Genomic DNA, 15934 nt, shown 5'->3' with positions numbered 1-15934 from the left:
AGCATCAAGGAGAAATACTTGTAAAAATAAATCAATAAAATCAAAGTATCTGGTTAGAGCACCTTAAATGCACCCAGACCCCTGGAAAGCCAGGAGAGCTGATGGAATCAGAAAGCACTGAGGATCTTCCAGTGATCAACTCTTGGAAAAACAATCAGCACTGATAAAGCCTCTTAAAACAACCACTCTACCTGGGGAAATCCATCTCATGAAAAGGAGAACACAAAAAATAAGCAAATTCTGTTGGAATGCCCTCTGCAATGGCAGGTCCCTCAACAGCACATGAGTGCTCAACTGCCCACTGCCACACAAAGGCACAGGGCAGCCCCACAGGAATCTGAGAGTGCCCAGCTCCTCCAAGCAAATGAAGCTTTGAACTTTGCCTCACCCACTGCACAGAGAGACCTTCTCATGCCAGAGCCACAGATACCTGCCTTTTTATTTGTTTTAATGAGCTGGATAACTTCATAGTAAACCTTTCTCCAGAGCAGTTCTTCTGCTTTTCTTCCATAATCCACTGGATGCAGGAACATCAGCTTCACACACAGCTCCCTCAGCCTGGGACAGAGAGCAGAGCATTGTCAGTGAGTCCTACAGCCTCAAACACAGCTGCCACTACAGAAGCACAGAAGAGGAAAATCCAAACCCATTACAAGGGCTGAGCCAGGCCATCTGCCTGGATCACTCCCACACAAGAGCACCAGGAAAAGCAAAATACTTAAAGCAGTGCTCTCTGGGCTCAGCTGGCCATCAGTGACTTCCTGAAGTGCAGTAATGACAAGAATTGGCTTGACAGCTTCAAAAGTTGGTAAGAATAATCCTCCTTGCCCAGCAACCCCGACCCCTGATAGAAGATTTTACACACGTGTAAGAAATTTCTGCCCCACAGTTTTTATTACAAGGAAAGAATTGGCCAACACAAAGACAATTTATTTGTATCAATGATATCCAGGAAAACCATGGATTGCATTGCTCAAATACAGGTCTGAAACCCAGCCTCTGCTTGCAAAACCTGGAAGGATCCCAGGTCAACAGGTGCACTACAAACCAAATAAACATTAAAACTGCAGATTCAACAGCTCCATGTGTTGCTTCACACGGATTTTCCCCAGCCAAACCCAAAACACAAGCATGCTGCCCGACTTACTTGTTCCTCAAGCTGATGTTCTCTGGCTTGAACACATCCTGGTAAGCTGCCTTATTGCCAAGGATGAGATCCAGCCGGTGCACGGCCTCAACCACGGCCCTGCATGAGAACCCAGAACCAAGAGTTTCAGGAGAGAAATCCACCTGGGATCACTGCACATCACAGAGTCTGCAAAGAACCACACTGGCCTGTTTAGTCCCGCTGTCAGCACACTGCCCTGTACCACCACACCACACTCCTTTTTGGCACCACACACACACACTGATCTCCTTTTTGCACTCTATTTGAAGGAGGTTATGGAACACAGAAAAAAGCAGAGTTACACACATTATAGGCATTCTTCTGCAGGTGCCTGTCTGACCAAATACATCAATTATTTCTGCAAAATCAGAAATGTCTCTGGACTCATTGGCAACCTCAGCAATTAAACCTGCTATACCTACATTCAGATTAATTTAAATGTCTTGAACTCTGTGATTAAAAAAAAATTGATTGAATTCTAAAAACTACTGTTTTGATGGGCTAAGTTTTAATGGTGTAAGATTCAAACCTCCACCAACTCCTGTTTTCCTACCAATCTGCCTACAAAAGAAGGCAACACAAGTCTCTTATTTACCAAAACTTCCTCATCTTTGTTACAGGGATTCACTGGTTGAACCCCTGAAGTTCCCTCAGTGACAGGTAACAGATATTCAAACCCAGCCTAAAAGAGGAATTTTGTTTCAAGGTTTTCTCCCTCAAAAGACAGAGTGTGCAACCTCCAAACCTTTGAGCCATGCAAAAAAAGTACTTTGGTGAATCATTGCCCAAGACCCTGCTCCTGGAGGAAGAATCTCACACTGGGTGTAAATCTCAAACACTCCAAAGTTTGTAGCTGTGAACAAATCCCACCTCAGCTCTGAACGCTGCAGTGAAACAAAGCCAGGACTTTCAGCACCATTAGTGCTGAGCCTCACCAACAGCTCAGGGACAGCTCAATAAAGCACAAGAAGTGTCAACCCTTCCTGCACAAGAGGTCACCTCCAGCCTCTGCCTTTGCTCTGCCTGAATCCAAGGTCACCAAAGCTTCTCCTGAAGTTAACTTTACCCAGCTACCAAACCCCAGTGGTCCTTGTTCTCCCCCTCAGCTGCAGATCTACCCCACCCACGGTCACTCCTCATTTGCTCCAATTCCTGTCCCACCAAGAGCTGCTGGAACAAGGAGCTGAAGACAATCATGATGTGCTGGGAACACAAAAGAAGGCAGGAGCAGAGCAAACTCCCACCGAGCAGAGCAGAGAGGGGCTGCAGCCAGTCTGCTGCCCCTCCTAAAATCACCTCCATCACACTCCCAGCACCACACAGAGACTGAGCCTGCACTGCTGGTGGACAAATGGAGCACAGGGCACCCCCAAACCAAAGCCTGCAAGCCCATGGTCTGGGAGACTGAAACCACCACCACCACTTCCTTGAAAACTAAAGATGTTACAGCAAAGTAACCAACAGTTTCCTACAGCCAGCACCTTCCCAGCAAGGCAAATCTCTCTTCACAAGCTCACTACACCCAAAGGAACCCCCTGAAAAAAGCCCCAGGACACTCCAGAGCTCACAGAGAAAATGTCCCGTATCTCCTGCTATGCTACAGAAAGCTTCTCATTCAAGGTAAAGAAATCTCAGTTGTTTCCAGTAACCACAGAAACTGACAGGAAAAGGGAAGTGTGGGGAATAGAAGCATCTCATGCCACACCTTGGGAGAGCAGAACACCATAGACTTGAACCAACTTCTTACTGAATAATCATGAAGAAAACCAAGGAGATAGTAAGAATCACACAAAAAATCTTCCTTGAGAACTAAAGATGTTACAGCAAAGTAACCAACAGTTTCCTAAGCCAGCACCTTCCCAGCAAGGCAAATCTCTCTTCACAAGCTCACTACACCCAAAGGAACCCCCTGAAAAAAGCCCCAGGACACTCCAGAGCTCACAGAGAAAACGTCCCGTATCTCCTGCTATGCCTCTCACTCAAGGTAAAGAAATCTCAGTTGTTTCCAGAAACCACAGAAACTGACAGGAAAAGGGAATAGAAGCATCTCATGCAATGCCTTGGGAGAGCAGAACACCATAGACTTGAACCAGCTTCTTACTGAATAATCATGAAGAAAACCAAGGAGATAGTAAGAATCACACAAAAAATCCTGTTATGTTCTTGACATCCAGCCCCTCCTACTCACTGCCCTCTTTCTCATACTGCCTGAAGGGCACTTGCAAACTCTGACAGCTTCATAGCCTCATAGCAAGGAAAGAAGCAGATAAAATACATTTTGGTTTACAGGTAACAGGCACTGAGAGTGCAGCATCCCTGCAAGCTCATATGGGGACAATCTCAAAAGCTCCCAGTTTAGCTTCCCCACAAAGCACAGGCAATGCACATCTCCTTCCTGTAGCCTGGGACTGCACAGTCCCTTCCAGCACACAGGAGCTGACTGGATTCCTCTCAAAGGGTGAGCAGAGGAAAGAGGAACTGCTGGTTCATTTGATTCCCAGAGAGAGAACTACAAATAAACTCCAATTATTGATTCCTGACAATACAGGCAGTAAAGCAGCTGTAAGTAACATTCTGTGAGCAACAAATCTCAGCTGTGTGTGAGCTGCAGGTGTCCATGACAGCCCATGTGGGGAATGATCCCAGTGGCCTGCCAAATGAGAAGTACAGAAATGTTTCCTTCTAGGGACAGAAGGGTATCAACTTCCCCTCAAGGTGGCCCAGAGGGCATCTGCCATACAACCTGATTTTCTACAACAGCCCATGGATGGGCACATGCACACATTTGATATTTCTGCTGTTCTTTCAGTGTTTGTAAAGAAACAGAGCTCATGAGCAGAGAGCAGCAAGGCTGACACACTGGGATGTGGTTCACCAGCCCTAAGGGCTGAAACATTGCCTTGTCCACATCCACACAGGCCCTGTGGTGCTGCTGCAAGAGAAGGATGCAGGAGCAAAGCAGAATCTGGGACAGCTGGCAGTTCCCTGCCAGGATGCCACAACTGTGGTGCTGAGGAAAGAGGATTCAGTGAGGACAAAAGGGACAGGAGCCAGCCTCACTCCAGAAATGCTGGGAAACACCAACACAGGTGCTATGGACCATGCACTGCTGGAAATGCACTTTAGCATCTGTGCCCTCACTGGCCCAAGACCAAGGGTTGAACTTTCCCAACTTTCCCTAGCAGTTAAGAGCACAAATCCTATCCCAGGACCCATTTTTCCACCTGCTGTGTTTAAACATTGCTTTCAGACAGCATATCAGAGCCACAAAGGAGGCACATCAGATGCCAGTCTATTAAAGGAAACAAATACAGCACATGGTGCCAAGCAGGGTGGAAACAGGCCAATGCCAAGTGCTCTCGAGCCATGCAGACACTGATCTGTCCCTTTTCCTCCATGAACAGTCTGGGATGGAGCAGGACAGCAGGGAGAATTATTTGTCCCCTCTGTTTCTTTATTTAGGACATCACTAAGAGGCACAGTGTCTGAGGAGTAAGATATTATTAAGAGAAAAGACCTGCAAGTCATTTAGCTGTGCTCTGGCATGTGTCAGTCCACAAATCACACTGCCTGGAACAGGCTCCACACAGCAACAGCAGCACTGAGTCCACGAGCTAATGGTTACCCAGAAAGCTGTAAAATAAACCTGGTCACCTTATGCTACAACATGCATTGTAAAAGCACACCCATGATAATGCAGCTGCCACATTCCAAGGTGAAACCTGGGAACTGTCAACCTAGAAAGACTTGGAAAAGATCAAAGTGTGCCCTATGAGCAGCAATGGGCACCCTCATCTCTGAAAGGACACTCTGACAGCCAACATGCTGCCAAGGACCTCGGAGACCTGAGCTCAGCTCCCACAGGCTGATCCCACGGGATCTCCGTTTAGAGCTGGGGCATTCACGCATCTGTGACTCAAAGGCGCCACTTAGTGTGACAGTCATGAGCTCTCAGGCCACACTCAGCACACAACGGGCAGCTTGGGGGGCAGGAAATTCCAAATTCCTCTCTGTTTCAGCCTGAAGTGGGAACTGACAGGAGAACGTTCAGGTGGGAACTGCTCAGAGAACTGTCAGCTACAGAGGTGGAAATTTGCGGCCACTGCAGGCACTATAAATCCCGTGCTAAAATCACAATGCTTCCTCCTCACTAAAGGAAGAGGGTGGTTCTTTTTCTACTGTAAAAACGCTCTAAAGCAACCACACACCTTATTCTGCTACAAAAATTCCAAGAGAAAACAAGCCCTCCCTTGCGAGGATGACAATCCCTCATCTGGCCACAGGCTGTTCTCTGCAGCAGAACGTGAGGTTCCACTTGACAGATGAGCTGAGCAGCAGCAGGAAAACAAAGCAGAGCAGGTCTGGAACCACGACAAGGATGGTTTCAACAGAACCCCTTCTGCTTTGCAGGCAGAAGCACACACATGGTGCACATCCTCTCCAGGCCTGTCCCACACTCTGCTGCTCCGGCTGACGTGCTGGAGATCACTGCAGGTGTCTCAGAGTGGCAGCAGCAGACACAGAGTCCCCAGCCCGAGGTGCTCCAAGCAGGACCATGCAGCCCACACCTCCATCACACTGAGCCCCATTTCTGACCTTACACCAATAAACCAACCCACTGAACCCCCAAAGTGCAGCAACGTGCTTGCACCGAGCACAAAATAACCACCACCCAAAGCTGCAGTTACTGGTGGGGAGGCAAAACCCTGCCCTGCTCTAGAGGAGGGCAGGCAGTGAGGTGCCACGAGGTGCAAGGACACAGCCAATGTCATCAAGACAAAAAGAAATGGACCCCCATGTAAAATTCATCTCTTGTCTCCATCACTTTGCTCATCTTTGAGACCTGCTGCTGGAACTCCTGTGGATCTGTTGTACTGATAGGGTACCTGAGCCAGAAGTGAACAATTTCGGGGCCGCCCTCACAAAACAGGTCAGGAGCAGAGCAGAAGGGGCCTGAGCTCACCAAGGCCAGCAGGAGTGTGGAAATGTGGGACCAGAGTCCCAGGGAGTGCATAACTGGAAAGATCTGCAGCTGGAGCTGTGCTGTCCTCCACACAGCAGCAAAGTGCCCCAGCTCACACTCCTGCTTATCACATCCTCTCCTCCAGCACTTCTCACATAATCCCTGCCTACTGCCAAAGCCAGGGACACCCTCTCCAACTCCCCTCTCCCTGGATGACCCCACATCTCACCTTTATCCCACTGTATCCTAACAACTCCTTTCCACTCAGCCCCCATCGTTCTCCCTGAATCCCACAGAACTCCTTTTTCCACCTCCCATGTCCTTACTCATCATCCTGGTGTCCCCTTACCCCTGATCCCCTTCCTGCTCTCCCACCTATCTCCTTCCCCCATCTCTGCATTCCCCCATCTGGCCTGGATCTCCCACAGTCCCTTGGTCTGATTCATCTGACCTGGAGCCACCAGACTCCTTTTCCCCATTGGAACCCCTCCACGTATTGCTTATCCCCTCTGGATCTCATACAACTCCCTTCCCCACATTCCCTTTCCCTGGTCTTCCCTAAACCTCCTCCTTCTCCTCTCCCTTTGCACTGCATCCTTTCCCTGGATTTCTTCACAACTTCACTTCAATCTTCCCTAAATTCCATCGTCTCCTTTCCCCACCTTCTCTGATCCTCTGTGCCCTCGTTCCCCCAGTCTCCTGGTCCCTGGATTCCAGAGGCACCCCAACCCCATCCATCGCTGCTGTTACCTCAATTCCACTATCTCCTTCCTCAGTCACCCGAATCCTTCACTGACAACTCCCCCATCTCCTTTCCTTCCATCCTCGCTGACAACTCCCCCATCTCCTTTCCTTTATCCTCCCTATATCTCGCCAACTCCTTCACCCTGGTCCTCCCCAGCCTGGCCCAACCTCCCCCGCCCCAATCCCCTTCCCTCCCGTCACCCCCAGTCCCCGCCGGACCCTGCCCAGCCCCATTCTCCCTCTGCTCTCCTCGGGCACCCCCTGTTACCCTCCCTCCCCAGATCCTTCCCCGTCCCCCTGAGTAACCCCCCGACCCTCTCCGCTCCGGTTCTCCCCAGCCTCATCTCGAGCCGCCCCGGCCCCTTCCCGACACCGGGTCCCTCCTCTTCTCGGCCCCTCCATCCCCTCCGGCCCCTCTCCTCACCGGTACAGCCGCTTGGTGTGCAGCACCTTGGCCTCCGGCTCGCCGCTCTCGCTGGCGGCCCCGCCACCCTGGCTCATGGCGCCCGCGGCGGGCCCGGCCCGGCCCCGCGGCCCCTCAGCACCGCCCGCGCCGCCGCCGCCGCCGCCCCCGGGCCCGCTCGGCCGCCATGGCTGCCCCCTGTCCCTCGCAGCTCTCGCGAGATTTCCCGCGGCGGCGGCGGCGCCGCGCCGGGCGGGCAGGGCGGCGGCGGGGGCGACCTCGTCTCGCGAGAGCCGCGCGAGAGCCGCCCGCACTTGGTGCTGGCAACATGGCGGCGGCCGCCTCACGGCCGGGCTGAGGGCCAGGGCGGGCCCGGGATCCCCTGTCTGGAGTCCCCTTGTCCCGGTCGAGGGCTGGAGCAGAGTCCCCTCCGTGGCTGTGGGGCCGAGAACGGGGGGAATGGCGCAGGAATCCCTCCCTGCTCTGGGATCCCGCTGTGCCGGGGGTCCCGAGGGACCGGCCAGGCACCCGTGCGGGTCCTCCCCCAAGTGGTGTCTTCAAGCTGAACCTTCTCTCTCACCTTTTGTACACATAACTATGCTGGCACGTAACTTTTTCTAATTTCTGTAAGAAAAGTTGCTCAATAAAATAAAAATACTTGGTATTTCCAGCATTGTGTTAGGTGACGCTACATAAATATTCTTTATGTAGGCTGGGATGTGTATTAGACGTGTATTTTTAGACGTGTATTTTATTTTTATATAGATGTGTATTTTTAAGGGTTAATCCTTTGTTAACGGGGGGCCTTTTTCGGGCTGGTGCTGCCCAGAAAAAGGTACCTGGACATCCTAACTCTTTGTCTCTATTGTCTCATATTGTCCTAATTCAATTTGCCCAAATTGTTATTACTCTAATTGTATTACTATTTTTATATAACCATTTTATTACTATTAAACTTTTAAAATTTTAAAAACGAGTGATTGGCGTTAACAAAGGATTAACCCTTAAAAACAACAGCCTGTTGCATATTCATACACTTCAGCCATGATGCATAAATTCCATTCAAACACAGGATTCTGTCTGGTCATCATCAACTTCTTCCTCTGAATCCTGACAGCACTTTCGAGGTGGGAAGAAGTTCGTTTCTTCTGATAAGAGGGCAATAAATTCTTTTTCTCTGAAAGATTGAGGTGTCCTGTGGCTGCTATCTCGCTGCGAGTCCTTTCTTTAAAAAAAGTATCCTACACAGCATCGCTTCTATTTTAACAATTTTTATAACCTAAAACTACATTTAACACAAGAGAATGAATACAGCATTACTTCCTAACACAACACATGTAATACCCATTTTAATATTTGCGAAAAGCCAGTCATAAAATGCACGAATTTTTTCACACGCACGTTGTACGCACCTGCCACCAACCCCAGCTTTGTGTTTCACACGGGGCCGGGACGGGCGGAGCTCCCGCCCCACCTGAGCCGGTCGGGCAGGTTTGAGGTGCGGAGGCGGCTGGGATCGCGCTGGGATCGCGCAGGGTCCCGCAGCGCTGGGAATCCATGGAGCTGGAATCCCCCGTGGCCCCTGGCCTGTGCCCGAGTGAGTGATGCGGCCAGGGGAGGGGCTGGGGGCTGCGATTGGGGCTGGGGGCTCCGACTGGGGCTGGGGTCCCGGATCGGGTGCTGGGAGGTGTGGGAGGCCTTAGAAGCTGTTTCAGCCTTTCTTCCGTGTGTGCAGCTCGGAGGAAGCCCTAAGTGGCTCCGTGCCTCAGTTTCCCCACGCCCGTGGGCTCCTGAGGGTGCAGGGATCAATGTGCTTCGGTTTTGCTCCAGTCTTTTCCCATATAACCTGTTGATAGTTAAAATCTGCTTATGGATTATTGGCAGTTCGTTGAGGAAAAAATCTCAGCCCTCCACTGGAAATGTACTTGAGTGAGAGTTGTATCTAATTCATATGGCTGCCGGTTTTTGTCAGAGTATTTATTTACTTAGGGCTGGTTAGCTCTGTCTCCAGCAATTCTAGGAAAAAAAATCCCTTCCTTCAGTTTGGACTTGAGCACACTCAAACAGATGTTTTGTTCAAGTTTTCTCCTTGTCAAACTTCTGGACAAACTTAAAATTGTTGAGGAAAGAGTGAATCTACTTTGATTTTCTCAGTTGTAATACTGCTAAGATAAGTTTGCTGTGACAGGTGGGACACGTGGGACAGGCAAGAGGCAAGGTTCTCCTAAAGGGTAACAACATGGGAGCTCTGCCTGTGCCTCCTGCACCCATGGAAGGGCACCCTGCAGCCCCTTTTGCCCATCTCACATCAGCCTCAGCTACAAGAGGCAGGCAGCAAACCTGGCCCGTGCAGGCTGTCCCCACGGTTTTGGGGAGCAGCCAGGTCACCTCTCCCCAGGGCTTGGCTGGTCCTGGCCCAGGAGGGAGCCACCGAGGAGCCAGGTGTATCTGTGCCCCACCAGAACCCCCAGGATGTTTGTTCAGCAGGGGAAGCAATTCCCAGGCTGCCCCCGTTTTGCAGCCAGACCTGCACCTCCAGGGTTCACCTGGGAGGGACAGAACCCGACCCCGCTGCCAGGGGACACCAGGCACTGCTTTCCCCTCCTAGTGCAAGGACAGGTGGGTGTTGGGGGCTCCAGGAGTGCCGGTTTGCTCCCACTTTGTAACTGGGGCTGTGCACGTGACCCCAAGCCTCTCATTTCTGATGTAAATTTATCTGTCTCCTTTCCCCAGGGTGAAAGCAGAAAGGACAGGAACTTTGTCCCCTCTGAACACCTCAAGTGCAGGCAGCAGTGTTAGCAGCCCCTGGCTGCCTCCCTGGCAGTGTGGAACTGAACACTCTCATGGCTGCTGCAGACCCTGTCCTGCCCCCTGAGGAGGTGGCTCTGCTGGACCTGGGGAAGGTGGCCCTGGACAAGGTGCCACCAGCCCCGGATGAGCACCTGGGGGACCCTGATGCCACCCTGCCCTGGGACCAGAGTCAGCACAATGCCCAGGGCCAGCTGGAGCTCGTGGAGACCAAGAAGCGCTCGAGTCCTGAGGGGAGCCGTGAAGACCCAGAGGAAGCTGTTCCCACCTGCCCCACAGTCGAGGCTGAAGATGAGGAAGCTCCCCAGCTGCCCGTGATGGCATCCCACGTTTTTGTGCCCATTGACCCGCAGTGCATCGAGCAAAGGCCCCTCAAGCAGAAGCAGCACCCAACCCCACGGCCCCGGGAGGAGAGCAGGGGGGATGTTCCCCCCAGTGTGCCCCCCAGTGACAGACCCAGCAGCCTCCACCACAAGCAGGTCTTCCTCCCCCTCGGCCCCTCGCGCTACAGGAACCCGCCGGGCTTTGAGGGGCGCGTGGCCAAGCCCCCGGCCGAGGGCTCGCAGTGCCCGTGTGCCAGGGACTGTGGCACTGATAACCTCAAGGCCGTGGCATCGGTGGCAGGGGCCCTGCTCCTCTGCCCTTGCCTCCTCTATGGAGCCTACATCTTCTTGCCCTTCGATGCCCCGCTGCTGCCCACCGTCAGCGCCCGCCTGGTCTACACATTGCGCTGTGCCACCTTCGCCACCTTCCCCATCGTGCTGGGTGAGCCACGGGCTGGGGCGTGAGCGCTGTGCTCCTGCTCCGGGCTGCAGGAACCCTGGGGCTGAGCTCTTTGTGGCTCTGTTGTTCCCCACCAGGAGCAGCAGATGGGAGTTTTTTCTCCCCTCCTGGTGCTCCCCAAACCCCCACCGTGGCTCCTCTGGGCGCGCACTGAGCCCCTCTCTCTGTCCCTCAGGAATGATCGTCAGCGGCATCTCCCGCCTCTGCTCCTCTGCCCTGGAGCCCTTTGGAGAGCTCCACAGGGAGGTGGAGATCCACCGCACTTACGTCTCCCAGTCTGTCCACCTCTTCATCCTCTACTTCTTCAACATGGCTGTGCTGGCCACCTACCTCCCACAGGAGCTCCTCAAGCTCATCCCACTGCTCACAGGGCTCTTCGCCATCTCCAGGTAAGGGGCTCCTTCACCCCGGGCTCTGCCAGTGCCAACACCACCCCTTGGAGCAAACTCCCACTCTGGCAGCAGCTCACCAGAGCCAGGGAGGGTTCCTCTTCCTACAGCAGGGAAATGCTCACTGCTCAGAAGCACTGAGTGCCAGCCCCATAGCATCACCTTGGCTCTCAGCCCGCACCCTCTGCCTTCTCCAGGTTGATTTTCTGGATGTCCTACGCCATCGGCCGCTCCTTCCGTGCCTTCGGCTTCAGCATGACCTTCCTGCCGCTCCTGGCCATGCTGCTCTGGAACCTGTATAGCATGTTTGTGCTGGAGCCTGAGAACCTCCTCTCCCTGGCAGCGCCAACGCCCGAGAGCCACCCCAAGGAGAGCAGAGCCAAACTCCGCCACTGGGGCTGAGGGAGGCCACCACATGGGGTGCCTGGATCCTATGGGTTTGAGCTTCCTTCGTGCCCTGCCTCAAGAGTCCTGACAGCTCAGGGGTGCTGGCAGATCCTGCTGGGCCCCTGCTCCCTGCCTGGACACGGGGAGGTTTTGCAGGGCCCACAGAACCAGGCTGCAAACCCTCTGCACCAGGAGGATCCTGCTGGAAGGGGAACAAGAGCAGGACACACTGAGCCCTGTTCCCTGGGAATGGGTGGGATTTGCTTCCCCTCCTGCTGGAACCAGCTTTGCCCAATAAAGCCCTTCCCAAGCAGCTCTGTGGCTGGTTTGCAGAGGGTGAGTTAAATTTCCCACAGAATGACTCAGAGCTTCTCCTACGGGATGCAATCATCCAGCCTCAAAATTCTGTCTCCAAGAGAGAAAAAATGTTTCCCCCAGACTGTCCCTCTCCCAGCCCCACATCCCCCGCTCCTGGGTCCCTGCATAGCCATTCTCACCCTGTTTGTCCCTCCTCTTCATCCTGGTGGAGGTTCAGCACCCAGTTCACGAAGCAGTTGGGTTGGACAGGAGGGAGGAAGCTGGGTTGGGTGACATGGCACCAGATTTTAAAAGTTTAATAGTAATAAAATGGTTATTAAAAATTAGTAATACAATTAGAGTAATAACAATTTGGACAAATTGAATTAGGACAATATAAGACAATAGAGACAAAGAGTTAGGATGTCCAGGTGCCTTTTTCTGGGCAGCACGAGCCTGAAAAAGGACCCACATTAACAAAGGATTAACCCTTAAAAACAGCAGCCTGTTGCATATTCATACACTTCATACATGATGCATAAATTCCAGTCAAACACAGGATTCTGTCTGGTCATCATCAACTTCTTCCTCTGAATCCTGACAGTGCCTTTGAGGAGGGAAGTTCATTTCTCCTGATAATGAGCAATAAATTCTCTTTCTCTGAAAGATTGAGGTGTCCTGTGGCTGCTATCTCGCTGCGAGTCCTTTCTTTACCAAAAAAAAAAGTATCCCACATAGCATAGTTTCTATTTTACCATTTTGTTATAACCTAAAGCTATATTTAACATAGTACTTAAGAGAATGAATACAGCATTACTTTCTAACACACCACATATAATACCCATTTTAGTATTTGCTAAAAGCCATCATAAAATACATGCATTTTTCACAATAGTGAGAGGAATAGCAGATTTGTCTTTACAAACAAGCTGTGGGTCTGCTGGTGGATAAAACTAGCTCTGGAAGATAAAAGAAACAATGGGAAGGATTCCACTGATTGATGAGTGGAAAAAGATATTTGCTTTTGCAAATAAACTTTAGGTCTGCTGATAAATGAAATTAGACATTGAGAGATTAAAGAAACGATGGGGAAGAAAAACCCCCTAAATTCCATAAGAATTAAAAATTAAAAGGGTGGGTTATATATTAGAGGGAAGTCTCTGGTATCAGGTGTTCTGGGAAGTCTGAACCTCTCAAGTACCTCAGCCAATGGGGAAAGAGAGAAGGGAAATGCAGGAAATTAGGATAAAAAGGAGGCTGCATCCTCCAAAAATTTGAGAGATCCCAGGGGAATGCCCCATGGCCTCTCCCTTTATTCTGATAAAGCCAGAAAGGATTCCTCTGTCTCCTTTTTGGACAGAAACCTCTGGTGTTTGTGGATTTATTTTCCTAACAATAGTCAGCATCATGGAGAAGCTTTGTCTGGGTGAGGAGCAGGGAAGAGATGAAGGTAGGGAGACTTTGGAGAAGCGCCTGGAACGTCAGAACAAGGCACTCATTGGCTTCCCAATGCCAAAGGGCAGGGTTAGCTGGGATATTGGGGATTTTTCCCTGTGAGGCTGGTGAGGCCCTGGGTTTGCTCAGAGAAGCTGTGACTGCCCCATCCTTGGAAGCGTTCAGGGACTTGAAACTGCCTGGTTCATTGGAAATGTCCCTGCCCGTGGCACAGGGGGGGAATGGGTTGGTGCCTGCCAGCCCAAAGCAGTCTGTGAGTGTTTGAACTCTATGGAATATGGCATAACCTGAAGCAGGGAGCAGTTTCTTTCACACAGATGTGAACAAGAGTGTTTCTGTATGGCCTGAGGGACTAGAGAGAAAAAACCTGAGGAAAATTACTATCACCTTTGCCTCTTACCTGCAGAACAGAAAACAATTCTGCTTTACAGTGGTGAGTTATTGTCAGGTTCTGTGAATTGTCAGAGCCAGTGGACAGTGTGTTCCCTTCCAAGGAAAACCCAGTGCACTTTCCAAAAATACTCCCAGAATTTTGCACTTCTGTAGTGGTTTGTCACACAGAGGATTTTTGGTGAATATATGGGAATAGAATTGTGTGTGAGGGAGAGACTGAGATAACATCACAGCGAGGGTTAAGTTCCTTCTTACTCTCTTCTTTCCTTATTAGTGCTAAAATCTGTAGCCCAATTACCCACAGCACTCCATTTGGCAGCTGCTCGTTGTTAAGTAAACACATATTCCCATCAGATAAATACACTTTGGTGTCATAAACTCACACAGCCACCAGATACAGCTTCACTTGCAGCGTCCTCCTGTCTCCTGTGCAGATGGTGAAACCTGAAATAAAACACGAGGTTTGCTCCCAAGAGCCATCAGCAACAACTTGGTAACGTGGTTTCCATTAAGAAATGCAAGTCTATTTTTAAAAAATTATTAATCCTAGGATTAATAGTGGAAGCACTCCAAAATTGGTTTGGAAAGCTGAAAGTTGCATTAGGCTTTGTCCCAGAGCAATGAGAGTGGCAGCAATGCTGATTTCTGTACCAGACACATGTTCCCGTTGCCAGAGCCCAGATTTCAGCGAGGAACAGGCACAATGGTCACTGTGAAACTTTTCTGGAAGCAGGGACTGAAGCAGAAGCATTCTCATTCTTCATCCTCTAAGTATCCAAATCATTTGACAACCAATTCCTGAATCCAAACACTCCACAGTGAAAAAAACAAACCCAGCAAGCAGCAGAGAAGTCTCACAAAGGCAACCCTGACAGAGGCTTTCCCAGCTCTGGGGCCCACTGCTGCCAGTCTGCAGCTGAGTTAACTGGTGGGATTTAGAGAGAAGCCCATCAGGTGGAGAGATGCCAGCTTCAGTTTTCGAATCACTGCATTTTCAAGCTGCCTCTGCCTGAAGACTGAGCTGTCCACTGCCAATGGGATGGAAGCTGTTACAAAGAAAGAATATATTCCTGGAGAAGAAAGAAACATAAGGGATTTATAATTGAGTTTATAATTTGCTTACTTTGCCTAAAAAATCAGCTTCTACAACACAGTGCAATCAGGAAGAGCAAATGGGCTAACATGTGAACATCCTTGTTGTGGTGCAAGAATTCTTTATTTATTTTTATTTTATCAAAAGAGAATAGGCATGTCCTCAGAGCACCCAACTAACTACTCAGGGAAGTTGAAAAAACTTGGAGAAACTTGGAATCCAGTTGAAGAAAATTGGAGAAACTTGGAATCAGGCTCCAAAATATCCTGTTTGCCTTTACAGCCTCTTTTTATCACCAATCAGATTGGTCATAGCTAGGAAAGAGGATGGGGGCACACTGGGAGATGGGATCCAGCTGGAGCTCTGTGTCAGGGGGACTCTGGTGAGCAAAGAGAGGAGGATGCTGTGCCAGGCCCACACTTTGCACAGCACTGCCCAACCTCTGGAGGAGCACAGGACCCTCAAGGTGCCATGATAGAAGACAGCAATATCCAAATTCATCGTGTTTAAGGGCAAGTTCTATTCTGTGCAAGAACTTTTGTTTCATTCCAACTGTCCCTCAGCTCCAGGTTTTGGTGTTGACACCAGGCAGGACAGCATCCCCTCAGCCCCACTCCTGTTCGATTTGCAGCAGCCTCTTGCACCTCCAGGCCACTAAACCAGGTGAGAGCTTCCTGCCTCACAGCCATGCCCATTTCCCCATGGCAAGACCCTGAGCTCAAAATTTGGGGTTTTTTTTTCAAGATGGTTCCTTCTACTCTCCGAACCTTCCCCAGCTCAGGAAAATGCAGCTTTCCAGTGCCTAAAGGGGCTCCTACAAAGCTGGAGAGGAGCTTGGGACAAGGGCCTGGAGTGCCAGGATGAGGGGGGATGGCTTCCCACTGCCAGAGGGCAGGGATTAGATTGGATTGCCATGGTTTGGCACTGGCCCAACACCAGGCACCCAGGAGAGCCACTGGTTCACCCTCCCCTGGCACAGCTGGGTACAGGAGAGAAAAAAAAATAATATAGGGTTTAATGAATTGAGATAAAGACTGGGAGAAAACACTTC

The 15934-nt window shown here is 50.8% G+C and overlaps 2 protein-coding genes across 3 annotated transcripts in view; one reads left to right on the top strand and one right to left on the bottom strand.

The window, feature by feature from the left end:
* The window catches only part of SMG5 (SMG5 nonsense mediated mRNA decay factor), a 28646-nt gene extending 21266 nt beyond the window's left edge, over positions 1-7380 (bottom strand). Inside the window, exons 1-3 of one of the 2 annotated variants that reach the window (XM_036397773.1) lie at positions 7300-7380; positions 1148-1246; positions 435-558 (exon numbers count right to left, since the gene is read on the bottom strand). In XM_036397773.1, the coding sequence (XP_036253666.1) occupies positions 435-558; positions 1148-1246; positions 7300-7376 (300 nt within the window). In that variant the 5' untranslated portion in view covers positions 7377-7380. Of the gene's footprint in view, positions 1-430; positions 559-1147; positions 1247-7299 lie in introns of those variants that run through there. The other variant, XM_036397774.1, reaches the window with a different exon arrangement.
* A 2650-nt stretch (positions 7381-10030) lies between these two features.
* TMEM79 (transmembrane protein 79) lies at positions 10031-11660 on the top strand. Its single transcript, XM_036397897.2, has 3 exons — positions 10031-10851; positions 11045-11258; positions 11456-11660. Exons 1-3 carry the CDS (start codon positions 10122-10124, stop codon positions 11658-11660), a joined length of 1149 nt encoding a protein of 382 aa, XP_036253790.1. The 5' UTR covers positions 10031-10121.
* The last annotated feature ends 4274 nt before the right edge of the window (positions 11661-15934 follow it).

This window comes from Molothrus ater, chromosome 29 (assembly GCF_012460135.2).
Source record: "Molothrus ater isolate BHLD 08-10-18 breed brown headed cowbird chromosome 29, BPBGC_Mater_1.1, whole genome shotgun sequence".
In the NCBI taxonomy this organism is placed as follows: domain Eukaryota; kingdom Metazoa; phylum Chordata; class Aves; order Passeriformes; family Icteridae; genus Molothrus; species Molothrus ater.
The sequence above is the reverse complement of the archived record's forward strand: the minus strand, read 5'-3'. Positions and strand labels throughout refer to the sequence as shown.